We start from the raw sequence: 24,871 nt of genomic DNA, 5'->3' as shown, positions 1-24,871 counted from the left end.
TTCATGGTTTCAGTGCTTCAACTTCCATCTGAAGAAAGATGGAGGTTACTGCTTATTTGTTAACTTCCTTTGAGGGCATGGAGAATTTGTAGTCAACTCAGGGTCTCAGCTGGCACCTCATCGGATCTGTCTGAAATATCTTTGGCTAAAAGTTGTGATTTTGGTATCTGTAAAAGTTGTGGCTGTATAAAAAAAGGCATATGCATGTGTTAAGATTGCACATTTCTATACAGTCCTTAACTAATGAGCATGTCCCTCTTTTGTATCTTGAGCCATTTGGCTGATCATATTTACAAACATATGATGAAATTCCAGTCACCTTTACAAAGCCTGAGAAAAAAAAAACTTCGTAGGACAGACCAAAATAGAAATGCGAATCAATCTGGAAGTAACAGATGATATGTCTGTAAGGCCAATTTTTTTCTCTGCTGTCATTCATAGACTTCACACCCCCTTCACAATGGCTGTGGGTCATGATTCGATAAGGAAATTTTGCTACCTGCTGCAGTTCTTCTCCTTTTATCTGTTTGTATCCCTCCTTTCTTCTCTCCATGAGACTTGTAAAGCTTCTGGAGCACCTGCTAAACTTCTCTGATAGCTATTGCTGAACTTTCCCCTCTATCATTTAAATAGCTATCCACTTCAATTTTCTTCAGATTTGAACATACAAGCATAAAAATCGCTACAGTTTGGACCAAAGTTCAAGCATAAGAATCGTACAGTTTGGACCAAAGTTCTCATTTACAGGATGTGGCTAGAGACAACTAACTGTATTTGTTCTCTGTGTATATTCAATAGTCGGGTTCTATCCGTCAAGAGGCAATTTTATTAGCTTTTCTTCTAATGGCCTTTATTGCCTGTGTGTAAAAACTTAGTATTTGTTGCAAGGCAGAAGACCTTTTTTTTTTTTTTTTTTTAAAAAAAAAGATAATCAAACACTAAAAAAAAAAAAAAAGATTAAACAGTTGTCAAGTAGATGATAAATTCAATGGGGCAATATTACTGTTTAGAAACCAAATGCAAGTAATATCCAAATGCAAGTAATATCTGTTAAAACTTGATTTGTGTCTCCTTTTAGCCCTAATACTATGATTAATAGAGAGGAATTATGGCTTGATAGATAATGCTAAATATCTGCCATTTTTCTTCAAAAATCTTTAGAAATCTATTAAAAAAGCTCAGTGCTAGCACAATGATTGATATGAAAACTGCAGAGAGGATGAATAGCTCTGAATGGCTTTGCTCCTGATGTTTCAAGTTTGTGTAAAGTGATGTTAGTGTCAAGAGTTCTAAGAAAATAAAATTGTTATACAGTTCTAATCAGCACTCAACAAAAATAACATTTCAATAAATGTTATTGTCCTTAATATTTTCATAGTATCGTAAAATGTTAAAATTAGTTGTTAATAACCTTTAGATTTACTGCTGTTTAACAAAGAATTTGTATGTATTGTAGTACTTATAATTAGTAATAATAGGCAGTCACTTTTGTAATTAATACTTCTTTTAGCTTTCATTCAGTTAAATTTTACTGTGAAAGTTGAAAAACTATAATGGTATGAGTGCTTCAAAGTAACAATCATTATAAAGATACAGATTAAAATGTTGAAAAAAATCATAAGGTACTACTGCTCATACAAAATTTGGCCCATATTGCAAGCGAAGTGTGTTCACAGCTTTACCTATACAAGTAACTTAGCAAATTGTGTAATTTATGTGTGCAACATGTGTTACTCTTAATGAGAGCTGCATGGTAATTCTCATGCACTGTGTAATAGTTTGTCCCACAGGGGCTTATTTACCGAAAACTCCATTGTGCATAAAGCCAGTTTTAGACTTTTTTTCCTTGGAATTATTCTGAGGATCATACACTTGATGCATTATGAGAGCGAGCGATAATAAAAAGGCACAACTGCTAGCTGAGATAAAAGATAAAATTGCAGTAAAGCAGGAATGTGGGTTTAAAATGGAAAATATATGGGTATGACGTATGCCCCTTTGTGCTTCTGAACAATGACTGATCATCTGTTCATACTGCAGATAAAACTCCCTAATTGTAAAATATTTGTCTTGCATACGGTAGAACAAAAAAAATGGCACCTCAAACCTCCTGCATTTCCCTTCTACCCTTCCATATAGTTTTGTAACTATGTTCTCTCATTCTCAAAGTAAATTGTAATCTGATCTGAAAAAAATGTGGATTTTGACAATTAAATGTTCAAGTGCAAAAAACCGAAATGTCCGTTTGTATTTGTGATGTAGAATGTGTATACTGGGATGCAGTTACCACGGCAACTGTTGCATCTAGAGAATAACATGGAGTAAAAGCTCACTATTATAAATGATGAGTGTCAAGCGCAGGTTACACCTGCTACTGCACAGGTCAAAATTATATTAATGTCTTTATCTGTCTCCTTTGCCCAAGTACTTTAGAATCAGGAAGTGTCTCTGTTTTTGGAAGACAAGTTCAGTGAAAATATGCTGAGATTGCAGTGACAATGCATACAGGCATGAGCTATATGACTGTCAGTCCCACAAAATAAACTAAAATTACTGGTTACTCAAGTACAAGTTTGTAAGCTTGTAGTAAAAAGGAAGCATGATCTATTACATTGTCTGTTGTAGTATTGGTAAGAAGCCTGCAAAATCTTATATTTCTGGATAGACATGACTGAATCTAAAGGTTCTCCTTATTTCTAGTTAACCATTCTGAATGGAGCAGCACAAGCTAAACAGAAAATGTATTATTTTAATCACATACTAGATTTAAATACTTTATCATTTAGTGCTGTGACTCTTATGCCAGCTACAGTTCTGGTGATTTGTTCCTTTCTGGAGATATATCCTGGCTGCTGTTGCAGCAGAAAGAAACCAGAGGAGAAAACTTGATATGTTTTTTGCCCTAAAATATGCTTTGTATGAGCTTACCTGCTGCTAACCTAGGGGCATCTCAGCAGAGTGCCTGGTCTGGGAGGTTGGCAAGGGTCCCCCTCTGAGTGCTGAGCCTCCCTTCTCCCTCATCCTACCATGGGCAAGGAAGCAACAGCTGTCCAGAGGGATTGCCATGGAGGGGTGCACTGTGGCCTCAGGCTAAGGGATCCCTCTTTTAGTTGCATATTGACAGCTCTGATCAGTCTTAACATAGGTGGAGGGGAAAGGTAGTTCTCATGGAGCTGCAGCTCCTGCAGTTGAATGGCCTTGAGATGGATGCCTGGATCCCTCACCATCATCAGCATGGATAGGCATGCTGCATCAACAAAGGAGGATTGTTTGGGGGACCTAAGACAGCAGGACAAATAGAAAAAAGCCTCTATTTTTCAGTATAAATTTTTGCTTTAACACATCTTTAGATTATTTCTCTTTTCAGTCATGTTGAAAGGTATAAGAATCGATTATAAAATTTTAGACTTGTCTGAAAGGGATGGTGTAGCCATCTACAATAGTTCAGGGGATGAATCTGAAGACTCCTGATTTGTCAGGCCAATGCTGAAAGACTTCCCGGTATTTGGACAAGTTATATAAAAACTACGGCATGTTTCACAGACATTAAACATTATTTGTTTTTTTAAGGCATTTACATGAGTGTTCCTATGTCCTTTTTAGTGGTGGGATTCATTAAATGTTGAGATATGGACTCTGCAATGTCTTAGATCCATAGTTTTTCTTGGGACTGGAATAATATTCATGTATAGTTGTTCAGTGGGTTTGAAAAGTCTTTAATGAGACACTTTAGGCCCTAGTTTTGTCAATGCTCACTCACTTGCATAAAAGTTTGCAGTATTACAACTTTAGCTGTTAACTTGTGGAGGGAGGATCAACAAGTTTTCATAACTAGCTGACATTCGTGGAAAAACCACTTCATGTACATCCTGTGCTATCCACTGCAATTAAATGGAATTAATTGTGTGATCATGTAATTTGACAACTTTAAGAAGATTACTGAGCATACAATTTGCTTCATTTTTTATTAAAATCTGTGCAGAATATTATTTTCTTCTTTAAATATTAAACTGCCCCATATTAATGTAAACCAGCCTACAGATAAATATCCATGGAAACCAGTGGGAAAGTGTTATACTAATACAATCAGTTCCTAAATGTTACTGATTTCATTGTCTGTGTTTTTCTTTCTGTGCACTAGAAAAATCTGATAACAATTCAGAATATACTAATATGTTTCACACTAAAATAAATACCAGCTAAATATTAATGTCTCCATCAGTAGCTGTTTGGTATCTCATCCAAAGTGAAGGATATTTAATAGTAAACTTGATAAATTTATTTGTCTGTAGCCTTTTCATCACAGAAGCAAGTATTATGCCTCAAGAATATAAAGGGTTTAGTTATGAGGTCAAAACTTAAGTTACTAAAAGATTAAATTTTCCCAGTGCTCCTTCCATTTCCCCATTTTTGTTTTTTCAGCCTTTTTCTGTTGATGAAGATGACAGATTAGACAGATGCACTTTTTACTTAAGAAATGTGACCTTCTATGTATGTCTTGGAGACTCCCAAATATGCTTTTTAGCAACCTATCTTGTTTCATAGGTTTAGGCAAAGGCTGCTTTACATTTCTAACACTGAGGTTAAACTTGCAGTCTATTTACTGTTTTATTTAACACATATTTTGTCATAGTCCAAAGATAATTTTAAGTAAAGGTGAATTATGAATTTAGAGTAAAACTGTCTGACCATATTTGAATTCTGCAAATAGGTGAAGAAAAGGGTACCTATAGTATATTTATTCCTCTTAGAAGAATTCTGGGAAGAAAACTAAACAATGACTGAAGTGAGCTACTTCAGTTTATTCTCATTTATATAAAAATTGAGATAACGATTCTGAATAACAGTTCTAACCTGCTCTAATGGTTTTAAATGTTTTAGATTCATTTAAATCATGCTTACTATGCCATAAAATGATTTTCATCAGGTTACCAAAATGCATTTCTCTGAGTCACCTGCCATTCTCTGCCAAATGTCACATCTTTTCATCAAAACATGCTAATACTAGAGTCACATAGTGAAGAAAAGAACTAGAATTTTATTACGTGAGGAGAAAAATAAGCTTTTCCCTGTCTGCCTTCAGAACAGCTAAAATGTGTTGACTAAAACTTTCCAGGAAAATTAGACTTGAATCAGATGCTTAGCAATTGAAACCACTGTAGTTTGCTGAAGTGAGAAATATTGTGGAACCTTAATACAAACTTGTGTTTGCATACAGTGCCTGGCATTATGGTCTTTGTTGAGTATACTGAATGTTATGGAACAAGAACCAACGCCACAGCAGTGAAAGGATGTTTGATTTACAAGGGAGAAGAGAACAAACCCCCAGATTTCACACTGGAGAGAACATTGAGCAAGTGCACTCACACCTTTACAAGTTTACAAGTAATAGGGAAGCTGTAATATGTTATAAATGTCTGAATTGAGATTTTTTTTTTTTTCCAGTTGTTAGAACTTTAGCGGAATAGATTGTCTGTTTCAGTTTGCTTAAATTGTATCTCACTTGAGGACAAAGTCTCCATAATATTTTTTTTTTTTTTTTTTTAATGGAATATCCTTTCTATGGACCCTAATGTACCTGAAGCATAAGAAGTGTATGGAATCTGTGTGGGTTTAATTTGAATAGGCCCTAGATGGTGAAGTAATGATGATTGCATAGTATTTAATAAAAAGTTAAAGAATAAATGCCTAGTGTTATTAATGTCTATCAATAACCTATCTAATTTCTTTTGTTTGTATATGACAGAGAGCCAGAAGGAAAGACAGACACGGGGATGATGGCTGAGTCTTTCCACTGAAAGATTCAGCTGTAAAATTCATTATTTGGTCTCATTTTCCTGAATGGGTCTTGGTTAAGAAGCACTGAAAAACAAAATAAAAACCCCATCCAAACAAAAATTAAATCATCTTTCTGAGAGGAAGATGGACAAGACAGACAATAGTATTAAACTTTACTTGCATCCTGACCAGTCTGGGCAGATTAAAATTGGAGAGGACAGTTGTGTGTAATGTGGCATTGAACACTTGCTTGCAAGGTAGTAATCTCTGCACTCCAAAGGATTTGTACCGAAGAATGCAGTGATATTTAATTAGGTGAATTAGAGTGTAGGGAAACTTCACCATGAGGTGAGTGAAAATCTTTTGAAATGCATTGAAGCAGTTTGCTATTTTCACACAGTTACCCTGCCAGCCTTAATATGCAAAACTGCCACTGAATTCCAGATGGCAAGATATTGCCTCACAAGCTGGCTGTGCTGCATAAAGACAGTTTCACCCTATTTGCAAATAGGCAGAATTAAAGTTGACCACTGAGCCTGAACTACTAAGATTTCCTGCATGAGTGCTTGGTTTCTGAAGTTTAACACTGCACTACAGTAGTGTGACACTTTAGTGTATCATCTACTTAATGGGTATGGCTATTCAATAATAAATATAAAAATAATTATGTTAACAATGAAGTAAATTTAGTGATAAATTTATTAAGCATGTATATATTCATAGTGTTCAATATCCACATTAAATATGCAAGTTATATGATTTATATTACTGAGTAGCCTTCTAAAACAACTGCATGAGACTTTAATGGAAATTTGTTATCATTCAAGCCATTTCTGTGTGAATGTAACAAAGCAGACATTTTAGAAATATCCTATTGCATTTTGGTTATCACAGTCTAGTTTCACAGTACAATATAAGCTTTTCAGCCTGTGAAATCCATTAATAACCGCATTAAACCTTCCCACATTGTATGAATTGTCAGGTTTAAATGATTTTTTTTAAAAAAACCACAATTATCTGTCTTTTGCTTCTTGCAGTTTGTTAAAATGCTATGTCAATTTACAAAGACTGGGGAATTTGACACAGAAATTTTAGAGGGGGAAGGAACTAATCATTGGTTTACCTAGCATGAGTGCTCAAGTGCGCATGAAAAAAATTAACATTGATTCAAAATATAAATGAAAAATTCTATTCATGAATGGAATTGCCAAAGGTTAACTTGAAAACCCTATGTTTCTTGAGTTCTAAGGAAAGTAAAAACTGTTGGTAAACTTGTTAAATAGCTTAAATATGGTATTTATTAAGACAAATGACAACATATGTATTTTAAAGGACTAGTTAGTACGTATGGAATGCAGTTCTGCGTTGAAATAGATGGGGAACAGTGTTGTCTTCTGGTAGTTTTTGAGGTGCAGCCTTGAAGTGTTTGTGACATGACTGAGAATCAGAATGCAATATGTATCCTTTTGGTATAATATTGTGTTTCTGCTACAAAGATATGCTACTTGGGTTAATATTTTTCCCCTAATATCTAAAATAAAACAAAGATGTAACTATGCTCTTCCATGTTCCTAATTTTTAGTAGCCTGCAAGGGCTCTGCGTCTATTCTTTTTCTTTTTGTAGGTGATACAAGATAGAGACCCAATCCATGTAAATGCTATCTCAGTGAACATAGAATATTTCTACCTTAGCCTCTTACCTGTGTGCCTGAGCAAAGAACTGATTTAATGCGCATCAGAAATAAGCTGTGTGACATTGCAACTATGTTAGGAGCCCATTGTGCTGCATTCTGTACAAATACATAATAGTTTTCAGAGACTGTCCCAAAGTACTTCTAATAGTCAAGACAGAATGGGGCAGATCATCACCATTTTAGAGGTGAAGAATTGAGTCATAGAGAGTACAGTCTGCACTTTCAGGTATGTCTACAACTTTGGGGCACCCAATTAAAAAGTGGAGAATATCTGAAATAGATGAGCAACTAACATGAAATAACTCCTGTTAGTATTATCTAAGAGGAGGCATCAAAGGCATGGGCTACCTTTGAAAATACAGCATTGAAGACTAGGGGCAATTCCTAAAAAAAGTTTCAAAACCACCTAAGGTTGGTTACCTACCACCTCTAAAAAGTCAAGCCATTATTTATCCAGGATCACACAACATGTCTCTTGCAGAAGCAAAGGCCCTTCACTGATGTTACAATCCTTTGCGTTATTCACAGATATGCTTTTCTAGTAGTAAGAATAATCTGAACATTGTTTGGAATGAAACCTTTGGTGTTACAGAGATTCTCTGCCATCTGGCTGACTTTGTATTAGTATTCTGTTACTGGTAGTCTGGTTCCATATTCTTAGTAAAAACTACAGTAGTGGAAGATCTGACTTCAGACATTTTTAAGACAAAAAGAGCCATAGAGGGACCAAACTCTGCAATTATAACATCCCTCACAAATGTGCACATCATATCATTTGGGAATCCCTGTAATGTTATGAAACGATCTGCAATAATACATTAATGATATGTCACAGTACTAGCAGAAGCTTCCATCATGTTATTCATAATAAAATTTAAGGAGAGAATGTAGAGGATGTAATCTTGTTGAATGCATTACTTTTCAGGTGTTCAAAGCTATGAATATTCCTCAGATCAGAAACCCTTCCTTACCTCCTCTAGAAGATATGCCTGAAGCCTATCACATGAAGATAGCTCTTCTTGGTGCAGGACCGGCAAGTTTAAGTTGTGCTTCCTTTTTGGCTCGATTGGGCTATTCCAACATAACCATATTTGAAAAGCAGGAGTACGTTGGTGGCTTAAGGTAATAAACAATGACAACAAGGCACTGTTTGCAATGGTTGTAAAAAGCATAGCAAAAAATATTGTGCAAACACAATTTATATGTGATCCCTCTATCTTTACCAGAGGAAGAGAGTAGAAAATTTCGTATCTGGAAAGCTTTTTTTTAATTTAAATAATTCATCATTGAAGGTAAAATGGATACGGTTACAGGCAAGCTCTAACTGAAAATCTTGTGCCCATCTCCCATAGTCTCTTCATATGACCTCTAAAATTCCAGGGTGTAATTGTTATTATCAAATTAAGACTTTAGAAAATTATGTCAGGAACCATTTTTCCTTATCCAAAACTTTTAAAACAACATGAAGTGCTTGTAGCCTGATATAGTGAAAGTATAAGTAGATGTTTAAAATGCTTTAGACAGATACTAATTTAATGGAGAATTTTAAATTTAGAATGCTTTCGTGAACTACCTTATGCAAATAAAGGTGACAGTGAATAAATCCATCATGTATGTGCCTGGACTTGCAGCTTTAGTAAACCATACCATAAGAGTTAATAAACCCCCCTACAATTCTCAACCTTCAACAAATTGCAGATACACAAAAGAAGGTACCTTTGCATTTATATGGTAAACGCTTGGCTGATAGTTGCATGGTGTCATGTCCTCTACACTAGAAGATGAATTTTTAACACTGTAACAATGGCTGAGATCATATCTTGTAAGTTTGTTGGAATTGCTGAGTATAAGATAAAATATTTCAGAAACTGACTAGTGGATACCAACCTGTTCAAAATCAAAATTAAGTTTATATGTTGAAGATGTACTCACATTAAAGTGTTTACAAAATAAAAAGTGAAAAGAAACAGCGAGCGAAAGAAGGGTGACACGCTTGCATTTCTCACTGCAGCATCACTGAAATCAATAGACTTGGCACCATTAATGAATTCGATCCATAATTTCATAATGTCAAATACTTATTCAGTGCTCTGGAAGATAGAGAATCAATGCTGGAGAAGTTGAACTGATTACTTGCATTTTTACCAGTGATGTTCAGAAATATTCTACCTAATTATCGAGGTGTTAATACACAGGCATTTAACTGTGGAGTTGTTTTACTTGAGCTAGTTGCTATAGAGGGTTGCAAATTTAGTACATGAAATACCTGTTCACCTGTTGAGTAGTGCATGTTTTCATAAATACCAGATTTAAAATCAGTTTTATTGCTGTAATGTAGTAAGAAATAATGAGATGTTTCTACAGGGAAGCTTTACTTGATGAAAGGTTAGACTCAGGTTGAACTCAGCAATATAATACAGTACTTGCTGCAGTTGCTTACAGTGCTTACAGTACAATGCTGCAGTTGCTTACGGTGTGCTTGCATATTTGAGGCAACGTGATCTTAAGTTGCATCTGTTCTTCATGTTTTAAGCTGAATTTAAAAGAAAGCTTAGTCTGTTGTTTGCTCTATGGAAAAAAAAAGCCTTACACTAAGTTTTGCGTGTTCTGTTAGTATCCTTAATAGTCATGCAGTGCATTTTAAAATTTATTTCTTTCTTTTGAGTCTTAAAGAACACATAGCAATCAAGGCCAGATTTTGCTTCCATTCATTGTAGAAAGTTTCACATCTGCTTTAAGGGCATCAATTCCTTTTGTCCTTATTTTAATCTTGGAACAGAAGGGAGGCTGGCCTGTGGCAGCAATCATCTATTATTACATTTGTAAGCCTTTGCAGTACATCTTTTAATAGGTTTAGGTTATTGATGGGTGTGTTTTCAAGGCTTCATAAACTATTGCAAATGGCTAACAAGACCACATTAATTTTTTATTTGGAATCAGCTGTTTGGAAGGGCAATGCTTGTGCGCTTTTTTTAGTTTGCTCTGCCTTTTTTTAAGTGTTTTTAACTAGGATGTTCCTTCACATACATGTTACCTCATGGCTAAATTTAATAATTTTGAGACAACAGAAAAATATCTAGTGATTGCAGTTCCTGTGGTGTGATATTTAAGCATAGCATAAGTCTGTGGTTGTCTGAACATGTCTGAATTCTTCACATTCACAGGTAGGTTTTCCTACACTTAAGCAGTTGTGTAAAATTTATGCTTTACAGTAGAGTAGGCATGAGCAGATCACGCTCTTGCTTAGACACCATGAACAAACTTCACTGCTCGTGCTCCTAGCTACGCCACTAGTTTACAACATACCAAAATATTTCCCTCACTAGAGCAAAGGGGTGTCCCTTGGGCAAAAGTAATTTGGGATCACTGAGAAACACCAATCAACTGTCCAAGCACCTATAACTTGGATCAGATTTGAGGAAGAGGTGAATTTGTGGGACACTGTTGCCATCCACTGCATCCCTCATGCACCTCTGCTCCATTTCCTTTTTCTATCTGTCTCTCCATTGCAGTCAGATATTATCTTCTGCTGCTGAAATAAATTGCATCAGAATTTTTGATATACCAGTTGACTTTCCTAAAATACTTGTTATCATGGTAAATAGGCATGCATGTGTCCCCACAGAACTGTGTGTATTTGCATATGAACATATATGTACATATATGTGGGTACACTCCACAACACAAAACTGTAAGTAAATGTTTAATAAGAGAAAAAAATCATTTATAAATTCTGACAGTGACATAACATAGCCAGTGCTGTTCTGGCAGCATGTCATGGAAATGACAAGCCTTCAACAAATATATAGGTGGCTTGGAAAATAGAACTTTCCCTTTTTATTAGATTTTTTTATTGAATCTCTGTTGCAAAATGATATTGATACATTAGTTTCTGCCTCAGACACCTTTTTACTTAGCATGACCTATGGAAGTTGTATTGTCATGGCACGTTCATTACATCTGATACTTGGAACACTTTTCATTGCACACTGGTCAGGAAAGGTGGAAAAAGGGCAGCGTTAGAAATGATAAGGAGTAACACCAGTTTCTTATCAATATAATTAAATTTGATGCAACTTAAATAAATTCCTTCTTGCCTGTCAAAGTTAGATGTTAAAGATGTTGTGGTCACTAACAATATGTAAAATAAAGCCACTCTTTATATGTGATAATATGTAAAATAAGCACACTCTTGTGCCAGTGCTTTGTTATGGAAATTACAGATCCATTAATTTGAAAACAGATTAGTCTGTTTGAAGCTTAGAAATATCTGGGGAGAGACTTTCACTTTTCTGCATATTCAGTTTTTCTGTCTTCTTTGAACAAAAGTATCTAAAATAGAACTTCACTGTGTTTACCTGTAATGTGTTTTACGGCAGAGATTTTAACCTGGCATAAGTAGATGTCATTTCATTGGAGATACCAATGAAATGGTACCAGTAGATAGAAACTGAGAGTCTATGCTGGCACTGCTGTTTTCCCATACAGGAGATCTGTGATTCTGGAAACTTGAAGATGTCATTCCTAATCTTCCCCAGGAGGAAAAAATGCCAGCTAACAGACATTAAGTCAAAAAGCAAACTTGACACCAAGAGCTTATAGAAAATTATTGACTTTTTCCATCACGAAAGATCACAAAAATTTTGTGAAGTAGAAATGGATGAGGGTACAGTTTTAAATACCATTGCTCAAAATAGCATACGCAACACTTAAAAAAGTATGGGAAATTGCATTGTTTTTTATTGGATAGCTTAATGAATGATTGCTAGAAGATCACTTGACTTTTAATAGCTATGAGATCTTTTCTTAAATGGATGTCTTAAGCTTTTTTAGTGTTACATATCTGGTGAACAAAAAGGAATGGAGCTGAAGCTGTTTTGGACCCAAGCTTCACATACGTTAAATGGTTACCTACAAGTGTGGGAAGGGCTGGCCTCAAGGTACTGCCTTCCTGGCCTATATTTTTAGCATTGGGTGAATAATGCTGTTTTGTTACTCTAACAATTTTAAAAAGCCAGTGGTCAAGCTTCAACATATTTCCATTCGCATATGTCAAACTAAAGTCCTTTTTAAGTATTGAATTTTTGACAAAAATAATATTTACTTCCCTAATGGCTGGAAATATTTCACAAGCATTTTTTAAATTTTATTTCAGTATGTCTGAAATCCCCCAGTTCCGATTGCCGTATGATGTAGTGAATTTTGAAGCTGAGCTTATGAAGGATCTTGGAGTGAAGGTAATGAAAAATATATCCTGTCTATGTATAGCTCAAAGAAAAAAAGAACAAGAACTCTGCCAAAGATTAACAGCAAAATGTCATGCACATTAGTAAAGAACGATTAAAAGCTACTCTAGACAGAGGCAGGAAGATGCTTCCTCTTGCTCAGGGCATTTGTCTGTCTTCTGTCTGAATGCCACTAGTTTGGAAAAGGGCAATCAATAGTTCTCATCTGGCATGCCTGCATGTGATTAATTGTCTGTAAGAAACAAATTCCTAAATTGCTTTAGGGGCTCAATGTAGCTATTGGAATGATTTGATTTTTTAAATCGAGTTTTTTTCATGCAAGTTTGGCACTATTTAAAACATTCATATTTGATACTTTTGCTTTCATTCCCTCTTCCTGAGTTTTTTCTTAATGGTTTATCACAAAGTCTTGCACAAGTTAATTTTATAATAAAATGAATCAAATTAAACAAAGTATTAACATGATCATTTACTATAACCAGTAACAGTCATTCAACTTCTTGGAAAGTAGTAGTTATGCATTATTCCATTAAACAAATGTGTGTTGTTTATAGATAATGGGAACATTGCTTTATTGTTAATTTAGGGCTTGAGCTGAAAATTTAGATAGTATTTACAACTGCTGCACATTTTAATAGAAGCTACAAATATAGAATGCATCACTGGATCAAATTTTTGAGTACCAGGAGGGGTAATATATTTTTGACATGATACTAAATTGTTCAGTGAAGCAAGAAATTCTTGGAATCTTTTGTATTGGTTCATATCATAAAAGCAGTAGAATGTTGTCACAAGACCGAAGTGAGAACCTCATCCTGCCCAGGTTTTATAAAAATGCTGGTAAGGTGTAAGATAAGATGTTAAATGCTACAGGTCTATTTTTCCACGATAAGGATCGCTTTGCAACCCTTGACAAGACTGACAGAATGGAGGTTGAGTTAAGGATGGGACTAAAAACAGAGCACTGAGACAATTTTAGACAAAACTGCTGGGCATAGGCTCCTGGGAACCCTCTGCAAAACTCAGTTTCCCGGGGCTCCCTGTTACGGCAAGGTCTCCAGATGGACTGATAGAGCCACCATGTCATCTTGACCTGCAAGTCCTCTGCAGTTTTGAAGTGCAGCAGAGAATCGCAATGTAAATTTGCTTCCAAGCTCTGCGATTGGTTTTCAATTGACCCTTTGGCAAGCTGGTTCACTGCGTGCCTTAGCTTTATACCTCTATAAGCTAGAAATATTTTCTGGTGTTTACTTAAAGCATTTCAGATCTGTGACAGAAGGTGCTGTATTGTGTAAATGCTCAGTAGTGCTGTTTATTCAAGTAATTCTACTGAAATTAGTAAGAATTAATCAGCTGAATAAGGATTACAGAGCTAGGCCCTAGGAGTATTATGAATTCCCACATAAAATAGTATTGCCATTTAAATTCCTTCATTAGGTTTTCATAACATATGTACACAATAGGATAAAAAAATGTAATGACAATTTATGCAATGTATTTTGTTGCCAGTGAGGATGTAGTCTGTATTCTTGAAAGGATTACAACTCTACATGGCTTTTGCACCTCTGATAAAATTTATACTAAATCTCCAAAGACAAAAAGAAGTCAGTGTTTAAATATTGTACTTTACACCTGTCTTTTTTTCACCAGTAGGAAAAGTATATTAAATGGTATATAGGAGATTCAGTAATAAACAGGATACAGAATGAGTTGAAGACTAAATTGCTAAACGTTACAAAGTATAGTGCTTACACAGTAGAACATGTGTATTCGCTTTACAAAATGCCAAGTGATACAACAAAAACTGGGGGAAAACATTCAAGTTCAGAGTCTGAAGTATGGAGATAAAACCACACATATTCATGTCAAGAGGTACAAAATATCGGAAGAGGAATCACACATACTTTGTGTGCTCCCAAACCTTGCGGTTAGGAGACGTGAGCAAAGGTGTGTGTATCTTCAGTTTCGTGACCTCTACAGAGGAAACTGCTATAGTTAGTTTGCTGAACATGCAGCAAACACTCTTTCCCCTCTCGCTCATGTAACAACTGTAGTTGCTCAACCTGTGCAGTGGCTGCTCAAAGCAAGATTGCTGGTGGAACATTACAAAAATTCTTCAGCTTTTGCTTCTGGAAGTGAATAGTAGTTGAACTGAAACAAGTATAGATAATAGGTGAATTTTTAATACGGTGACTTATTTATCAATAAATGAACATCAGTCACTGCATTCTGGGCATTGTTGCTTGTCTAAATTAGAATTAACAATTGCAAGTTTAAATCAAAACTCATTCATCATTTTGAAAACCTTTGTCAGTTTACCACACAGAACAGTCTCCGTATGAGCAAGCAGGGCATGCTATAATTTGCACAGAATGTTCTTCAGACTTACTGATATCTCTGGCCCAGTCTTTTGCAGGCAGGTTTTCTGAATCAACAAAACCACCACTAGCCCCATTAAGGTGTCCTAGCTAATGGTCTCCGTGCTAAATGTAGGCTGTGAGCCTTCGAGACTGCAGCACAAAGCAGTAACATCCTTCCTTCGGGACTGGCATTGCATTCTGCGCAATTGGAGGCCTACCAAGTGTCTGATACTGTGCGGAAAAACATTACTTGGTTTTCTCTCCAGAACCCCTGTTAATACAGAATAGTGTCATGTATTATCTTTATTTCTCTGTAAGAGGCTCATACTTTTGCTAATGTTTCTGCGGTAACCTAAATGGCTTGGTTTTTCGTTGGTGTACTGGGTGATCTGTTTAGAGCATGTTCCCTGAAGGAGGTTCTTGCTTCCACATCGTGTTTCTTACATTCTGATTTTCACGTGGGAATACAACCTTTTGTAGTCAGCAGTGAATACAGTGATTTACTCACAGCAGAAAACTGCCATTTTCAGCTTTACTTCAGTATTGTGTTTCACAGACAGCCTTCATTTGTTTGTTTAGCTGGCTTTAACTCTTTTAGCTTGCAGAAGAAACCAAGATAGTCTGTGGTGGCCCCCATCTGAGGAAGATTTGAAGGCACCTTTTACCCATATCTAGTTTGGGCCACTTGCTTAAATTGCAGCCAGTCTGACCTAGCCTGGCTTGGGGAAAAAAATTACTGATTTGCGTTGATTGTTCACTAGAAGATCCTGTGAGATTTCTGTATGCAGGACGCGATAGAAATTATTTTCACGTTATCACATTAAAAGCAAGAAATCTTTAATTCTTTCAGATAATTTTTAGTAAAGGCCTTGCAATGGATGGAATGACACTCTGTACCTTGAAAGAAGATGGCTATGAAGTGGTATTTATTGGAATAGGTAAGAAGATCTCACTATCCTGTGTTTTATCATTTTGGAATTGAATGACTAGCTAAGAATAAACAGGGACTTGTATCTGTGTTAATAGCATGATGTGAAACAGCTTTGATTTGATGCATTATGAAAGTGTGGAATATAAAGAAAATTGTAAAAACAGGAAGCTAAAGTTAGCTGTCAAGATATTTATTAAAATTTTCACATTTATATGACAGATTTTAAAGTAAGATGAGGATGTAGCTAAATGGGTTGATTCATTGTTTGTTTAAACAGTTAAAAAATGGATGAACTAAAAACTTACTTGTAATTAATTGCCATATTGGTCTGGAGTGATACACAAGTCCAGTTTTCAATTTTTGCAAACAGCTTACTATATCCACATAATTAGTGAGTCTATATGTAAGCCAGTGATACGATGCTTAGTTGCTTTTATTCTTTTCTCTGTGTAAAATATGTAACATCTTTCAGATAGGCTCTAGTGAAATGTAATTATCAGATGGGTTAACAAAAGAGGATGGCTTTGACTTATACTAAAACTGGCATCATAGGTCTGTCTTCTCTCATATGCTAAAGAAGTCCTGCACCTGCCTGCTATTTGAATCATTGCTTCTTTTTAATGTTAGATTAGAATTGTTATCCATTTACAAGTATTTTGAAGTACAGCTGGACCCATTGCTACCAGATGATAGGCATGTTGAGCAGGCATCGTCTACAGTTGGTATGAGGCTTAATGCTCTTTATTGATCTAGACGTTGCCTAAGTGAACATAATAGAAAACAAGTTGTCCAACTGTTCCTCCTTCCTATTATTGATTACAGAGATGTAATTCTTAGTACAGCGACAACTGTTGTTTACCATCTGGTTATGCAGTATAATAAGCTTTGCAGGTCTATTCTGTTATGTGGTTATAGTACAGAGTATTGTGATTTATATAATCCTAAATCCTCACATTGTTAGAGACCTTCCATGTATAGGAATTCTGATGTGTCATATTTTGATGTAATTGCATACAAGGCAATTGTCCAACTTATCTTCTTTATTGTTTTCATCTATGTCTTTCAAACTTCTTTGTGAAATCTCACCACTGAGGTATTAATTTATAAATAAACATTTATTTTACGAGAGTCTAGCATTTAGGAAAAAATTATCAGTAATTTTTGGAATATCAGCATGATTCCCATGCATTTCTGACTCAAAATTTTAAAATAACAGTTCAGTTAAAGGTTAGCAAAAATGACCACTAAACACTACACATAGGATTGGAGTGTTTGTTTTATGTATGTGGGTTTCTTTTCTGACCTTAATAGAGTTATCCTAATATAAAATATTTCTGGTTAGAAATAGATATAGACAACATTGTGCCTTACAGATGTTAGGTAAAGGGACACGGGCAGAATTTTAATAAACAAGAGAAGGTACCTGGAGCATAATTCTCCTCTAAACCATGTGTTCACTGATTGTATTAGGAAACAGAGGGTATAAATGCTAATGAAGGATTATGTGTTCCTACAAAGTTTTGTTATTGGAAGCTACCTTGCATTCATGATGAAATTTGTCCCTCTCTGTACCCCCATGTCTGCCTGTCATCTCTCTTTTACAGTACTGTGTAAGACACTGGGCAGTAAAGTAGACTTGCATACTACGTAGTGTAAGATGGAGGACAAACCAAGCATTTATAGATTTCTAGGGTTAGCTATATTAAAGCAACAGAGCATTTATAAACTCTCAACAACATCCATTTTTCCATGAGTTTGTACTGTATTTCTTTTTGTGTTCTTTGCCTACTGAAGAAACATATTCAGTGAAATGTCACATTTGAACATTACACTGAATTATTGGAGTAAAAATAATTATAGAACACTACTTAAATAAAATAGAAATATTTTTGGAAGGTTGTTGTAATTTGCTTCTGAATGAATCTGTACCTCGATGGAAAATAAATGTGATAGTTTCCAGTTTTCCCTGTTAGTGGAAGAAAGAAAAAGTGAATGGGTGTGTAAAAGGAAATGAAGTCCCTGATGGGGTGAGGGACTACAACGTTAGAGGATTTTTTCATAGCAATGTGATTTTTGAAGAGCACACCTTTAGTCTTGCAAATGAGATGGAACTCAAGAATTTATCAGTCAGGATTGTACAAGAGTCCATGTGTGATGCATGAAATGGAAGACCCAGCCACATGAGGGCAGGTGGATATGTAACGAGAACTTTGAAAGCTATTTTCCACACATTTGTGCCTTAGGAAAAATTTATTGCTCTGTGGGAACGTTGCATGAGGTGGGCAGAGTACACTCCTCAGCTGGGTCTATGGAAGGTAAGGCATAGGTGACTGAGGTTTGATCACTTCAAGCACTTTCTATTGAAGAAAAATGACTAGTAAAGGCTTTTTGTGAGAGCTGTTTGAAAAGGTATTAAAAGTGTGCTCTAGTCAATGTATTTGCTTAGTTTCAGACCTGAAGAGTAAAGTATTCCGAATAAGTTAACAAAGGGATAGAGGGTAACAGTCTTACTCTAAAACAAATGATAAAAAAAAAGATGCTTAGCTTTGAGTCTTTGCTTACTGAGGCATTGAGACTCAACCATTAAGATGGTTTATCTTAAGGTGAAAAGCTCTTCAGCCAGTAGGTCTGGTGCATTTAAGTTGCTGTTTAAAGCTCAGAAAACCACCTTGTACTAGACCAGAAAATGAACAGATGGCCAGTATGTGTCACCAACCTTTAGCAACTTCTGATGTCTCAATTTGAGTCGCTCCTTTCCTCCATACTATTTTATTTTGCACCGTCTTTCCCAATTAGGCTGTGGCTGTATGTATGATGTTGTAGAGTCAGATGTGGAATTTGGGGTTACAAAGACATATGTTGAACTACCAAAGACTAGATCCAAGGAGAAGCTTTCACAGTTACCTAGATAAGTGGTAATGAAAGAGCTCAATCTGGGCAATGGGGTGCTTGAAGCCAACACTGCCCTCTGATAGCAGAACCTCAGAAAAAATGGTAGGTGAATCTCAATCACAGGATTGCCTGTTACCTTTTTTTGCTTTTGGTAGTTCTTTCCTTCAACATCCTGGGTTTTGCCTTATCTGAGCTAGTCTTATCTGAACATTCAACTAGTTCTTAATGCTGTACTTCTCCCTATCCATCATTTACTCTCATGTCCTCTCTTTTTTGTCTCTACAAAGATGTGTATTTTGCAACATCTGGCAGCAGATGTTTATTGTATTTTGCATATAAGGACCCAAGAGATAGACCATTCTTCTGTTTTTCTTCAGCTGTCCTGTTTTCAGATTACAGCTAACATAAGTATTAAAGGGTAGTCTATGAATTTCAGTTTCTTACATCAAAAGTAATGATAGACAATAGCACACATGAGAATTTTTTCACAGGACTAAAAGGCAGCAGTCAAACAAAGGGAGGAACAACCTGTTAATATATTCTGGAGTCCCTACTATATTTTTTAGTAATTTTTCATTTAGCTTGGTGCAATTTCTAAACTTGTCTTATTTCAATGGACAATTAAAAATTCTGATTAAGGATTCGAGTCCTTAAAATTTTAATTTTAAAATTCCATTTATCATCCAGTTACAAATCTTTAGGTTTATTCACAAACATTAATGAATAGGAATTAAATCTCCCAAATGAACTTTCCAAGTTTCAAAACTAACCTCTAAAATATGCATAGAAAAAAAATCCTTTCCAGATTTTATAGATTACACTCAATATACTCTACCTAGTATCACCTCTGCTTTTTGATGAGAAATGTTTGTGAAGAATTTGTGATTGAGCTGACAAATCAGGTTGAAAATTTTGTTATTAAAAAAAAAAAAGTCTCACTTCAGTTGCTGCCTTCTGTAAACACCATAGAGACTCAGGGCGATAGAGAATCATCATGCTGAGAGCAAAAGGAGAAATCAATGATGGGGTGAGGGGCTAGAGGAGAGAGCACATGGTCCTCAGAGACAGCAAAGTAAGGCAGCGAAGGATATCTTACAGAGAACAGAGTAGTCTGCATGCTTTGTGTTACTGTGTGTCTTGGTTGATTTTCAGGGTAGAATACTTACAATTTTTACAAAAATGTCTGTATGTGTCTCACTTGGCTATCAGAGCAAATGTAGAAATAGTAGGCTTTTATTACTCATCCTTCTTGAAGTTCAGCTACATACTTTGGAAAACAGGATCCTGTGGTTTTGTCTTTTAAGACTACACAGAGCATTGTATATTCTTTTTGAAAGAGAAAATACAAACCAATTTTTTTATACAACTATTTAACTAAATGAAAATGAATGACCTAAATATTTAAGGTATTCAGGAACATGTTTCATGTGACATTCAGACAAGTATATAGAAAGACTATCACCATAAACATATTTTCTGCAGACTTTTACACAAACCTCTATCCTCATTCTGTAACATTTTATTGTAACATAGGGGTTTTATGTAACATTTACATTTTCTTTATATAAAGATCAGATAAAAATATATCTTCAAAGACTGTAAGATTGTTTTATTTGGTTAAATATTTTTTAAAAAGCCCCCATTCCCAGAAATTGCTTAGACACTTTAGCATCTGTAGGCTTAAACTTGTAGCACTAACTTTCTAGTTAACTTCTCATTATAGGGCAAATGCAGCTAGCAGTGAAGCTTTCTTGTTTCTTCCTCCATCTTGTGATGCTGAAAGTCAGTTTTGTTGTATTAAGCGTATACAAAGTTTCTACTAAGTACTGTGAAATGGTAGGTTAGATGAGCATACAGTGTAAATATAAGCAGATTGATGCTTGGATGTATCTTTAATAATATATCCTGCTTGCAAGGGTTAAAACAGCACATAAAAAAGAAAAAAATTAAATCCCTGTGGAAAGAACCTTTGTGATAATTGCAGTCATTCATAGTTAATTAACATAGCATTCAAACAATAATATAATCAGATGATTCCATTGATTGGAATGAAATTACACACCAAAAAAAGAAATTAAAAGTCCAAGCATTGATGTACCTTGTTTTTAAAAAAACCCCTGTGAGATTGATTTACTGTCTCTTCCCCCAAAAGTAAGTAATCTCCTCATGCCTGTTATTATCTTCTGATTAACTATGCAGTGCCACCTGGTGTGCAGATGGGAAGAATATTACACATCAAGAGCTCTGTTCACACCCACCCACACAGATATAAACCTACGTGGCAAAAAGTGAACAGATGTTCATTTTGCTTGTGCTATAGGAAAAAATTGTGCATCGTACTCCTGATTCATAAACTAAATTTGGAGGACATGAAATCTGCATATGGGGCCCGTAGGCCCACGGCCAGCACAGACATTTATGGAGGAAATATGTCATATTCAAAATAGTTCATATTTCAGGTTGTGAACAGACTTTTATTTGTTTGCTTCTCTGGTTTTGTTTTACCTTGTATTTCTTAGTTTTCTTTTTCTCTTCACTTGCTATATCACTTATCACCTCCAGAGGGAAAAATTTAGAGACAGAGTCATTTGAAAACATATCCAGATTTATCTGTTGGTTGGTTGTTTTTCAGAATTGTTTTCTGTTCCTTGGTATTTAAGATGTTCCCTGAAATTATACTTTTAGGCCTCTTTGCAAAGACTTGTTTGGCTCAGCAGTAATGTAGCAAGTCATGCAAAATATAATGCATCTTGGTTCAAGATGGAACAGTAGTACAAGCATTGTGCAGCCTTAGGCTGTTAGGATCTTCAGCTCTAGTTTTGGAGGTTTTTTTCGTGGTGTTTTGTATTATTTTATAATTTCATAAGTATTTTGTTACTTTATAGATGATATGGTTTTTGCTGCAAGGGAACCAAAGCCTACAGACCAGGTAAAACATAACAAGCAAGGGAGAAAAATAATATGTTGTAAGGTAGTGCAGGAAAGAATAATGTTGTTGGAAACATGATCAGCTAGATACTCAAAATAAATGTGCCTAGTTTAGTTTCTAGGTTGGTTTTATTGATGCTTGCAGACAAGGGTTGTCACTGTCTCAGGATCTTTCAAAACTAGTGCTTTTCACCCAGGATTTTAAATGCTGACAACAGTGGCTTTTCAGGCATCAGTATCCCGATGTAGTAAAAGATAATACAGGCTGCAAAGCCGGGGAAAACACTTGGAACTACATATTGTTGTGACAAAACCAAATATTCAAATCCATTTAGCTGCAAAAAGCTGTGAGACTTTGGTATTATATATAATAAGAATTAAGTCATCAAGATGAGTCATGCGGTCAGAGAGAGTACTTTGAACAGTTTGAAGAGCAACAGTGATGAAGAGCAGTGGCAGGATTCAGGCAAAGTCGATGCAAAATGTTTCACAATTGCCTTATAGTAACCTGAATAATTTTTAAATTAAATTTTAAAAATTGTTTGTTTGTTTGTTTTTAAATAAAGCCATGAGAAGACCAGTGATAGATGTATTTGCAGTTTAGTGTAAAACAGTATCAAAACTGCACAGTGAACTGCAACTGCATGAAATGATGTTCCAAGGAAGAAGGTCTACACAAGTCTGTGCAGTCAAGTGTAGGACTTCTTTACAGTCTACCACCTGGAGAGCCTTAGCTCATGGCTCACAGCTTGGAGAACGAATGTACCCTTCTGTAGCACCACGGTTCTTAACTTTTTCATGTCTCATGTGAAGAGTATTATAAACAAATCACAGCATAAACTGGTTCTAATACAAAACTCATTTGTCCTCAGTATTCATATTATTTTCGTCCTCTGCTACTCTTTAAAACCATTTTGTTACTAAAAACCAAAAGGAATATAATTATATTAGAAAAGGAACTTTGTGAAAGAACCTGTTCTTACATGCTTATAGCAGATGTTTGAATTTGCTCTTATTCCCAGTGCAGTATCTTTCCTGGAGACCAACAATGTGCATACATCCAAAAATTTTTATGTTTGAGGCATCTTTGTCTACTATTGGCATATGTAGTAAGTTGTTCTTCCAGTTCTGTAGTCCTCACGACTGCTCTGGATATTGGTGGAACATTCCTAATACACATTGGAAGCAGTAGGCAGTTGAAAGCTTTTAGGGCTCAGATGCACAAATGAGCTTATTTATTATTAATAGTCTTAGGACACTTTCAAAAAACACTAATAATCTGCCCTTGGGCATCCTTAAGTTATTCACTTGCAAATTACACAGATTTTCATGCTCTTATTTACTTATCTTTCCTACCAAAAAACTACTTAGCATAATAATCTCTACTGCGCATGTTTTACAAAACACTCTCCCTGTCTATTTCCAAGATGCTGGATGGTTTCACTGAAGTTATTCGTCTAAACATAATGACAAAATCAATTTGCTTCTTATTGTTTTAAGAGTAGTTAATTTTTTTAGTATCTTAGCAGATTAATCCATCTAACATTATTTAGTACTTTTCCGGAGTTTATTCAAGCATTTCTTTTTTAGCATTTTGTTGTTTGAGAAGTACATAAGAAGAGAAAATAATTGAACAAAATAGTGATGTTAGATATTGAATTTTCATATTCTGATGTTACACACTCCAGCGTTTTACACCTAAAGAAAAGAGCTTTGCTTGCTTACCTGTTGTTTTCAAAAGGTCACTCCATGAGTCAGTTACTTTTAGATGTACAAGTATTAATTATGCTCCCGTCTTTTTACTTCTATGTTAATATTCAGACACAGAATGAACAACCATCTAAAATACAGCTGGTAAGTCGGTGCATATCCATTTACTTTAGTTGAGCTCTCTTTCCTTGTAAGGAGAGTACATGTGGCCCGATGAGTATTTAATGCAGTCAGACACTTTTTGAAATGTTATTCTACCTAATATTATAGGAGGACTGGCACAATACAAAATGTAAATAATAGGTTTAGAAATTCCTTATTTTCCTTCATCTTGCTGATGGAGTATAAAAGACTGGTTAAAAACCTAGTCTTGTTGCATTTAATTTTTTTATTTTTAAAGATTGTACAGAAGTAGGAAGTGTATCAAAATCTCACTTGTTTAGTGCCAATTACTGGTGAGAAGATGGCAAGCACTTTTTTGTGTTAATGAATAAAGTTTTAAGCAGTCTTCCTTGTACACATTTATGTCTAATAAATATAATGGTTCTGAATTCATATTCCTTTCACTACCCACTCAACAAGGGGTGCATCTGCTTGTTGAATTGAATTGACAAGTTAAGACAGAACCTGGATTTGTGCAATGGATTTGTAGTACTTGTCGAAGGACTTTTGGAGACTGCTTTAGGAAACTTTCTTGCTCTGCCACTTCTCTGCTTTGGGAGAGTGGTTCCTAGGAAGTCACCACTGGGCAGGGGCAGGGCTCAAGGCTTCCCTCTGACCCATTGGTTGTCTTATGCTTCTCAGTCATTTTCTTCCCTTTTCCTCGTTGCTTGGTAGTCAGAACTTTGTTGATTTAGGAACAGTTAGGTAACTGCCCTTCATTATACCAAATTTCAGGGGAAAATCCTGACACCTGGGTGTTATTGAAGCCAGTTTTATTCCTTCCTATAATTTGGGACACGCTCACTGGTGATTCTGTTTGGGTGGGATTCACAGTCTGAGGTCCTTCTGAGACCTGTAGCCTTCTTTGCCTGAGATTGGTACCTGAGGGAATCTGTCAGTCCTTTCTTCAGGCTCAATGCATTAATTGAAAAGCTTTCCTATTCCAGTAGTATTTGTCATTTTCTTATGCAATACAATAGCTTCTAGCATCGTGGAAAGTCACATCTGCTTCCAGATACCTTTAGTTTTAATGGGATGGTAGTTTTTAAAGGCAACAGATATCTGAGAAGAAAATCTTACGTGTTCACTATAGTAAGTAATCTTTACCTAAGCTATGTAAATATTTTTGATGGTGTCTCTCGAATTTTGTGTGGATAGAGATTATCCAGG

At 35.5% G+C, this 24,871-nt stretch overlaps 1 protein-coding gene across 1 annotated transcript in view; it reads left to right on the top strand.

Annotated features, from left to right (window-relative positions):
- Positions 1-24,871, top strand: part of DPYD (dihydropyrimidine dehydrogenase) — a 369,160-nt gene that overhangs the window by 117,527 nt on the left and 226,762 nt on the right. The window contains exons 5-7 of the mRNA XM_074907341.1: positions 8,398-8,594; positions 12,628-12,709; positions 15,929-16,016. Of these exons, the coding sequence (XP_074763442.1) occupies positions 8,398-8,594; positions 12,628-12,709; positions 15,929-16,016 (367 nt within the window). The remainder of the gene's footprint in view (positions 1-8,397; positions 8,595-12,627; positions 12,710-15,928; positions 16,017-24,871) is intronic.

The sequence above is a fragment of the Athene noctua genome, chromosome 5, assembly GCF_965140245.1.
Source record: "Athene noctua chromosome 5, bAthNoc1.hap1.1, whole genome shotgun sequence".
In the NCBI taxonomy this organism is placed as follows: domain Eukaryota; kingdom Metazoa; phylum Chordata; class Aves; order Strigiformes; family Strigidae; genus Athene; species Athene noctua.
Note: the sequence above shows the minus strand (reverse complement) of the source record. Positions and strands in the feature narration are given on the sequence as shown.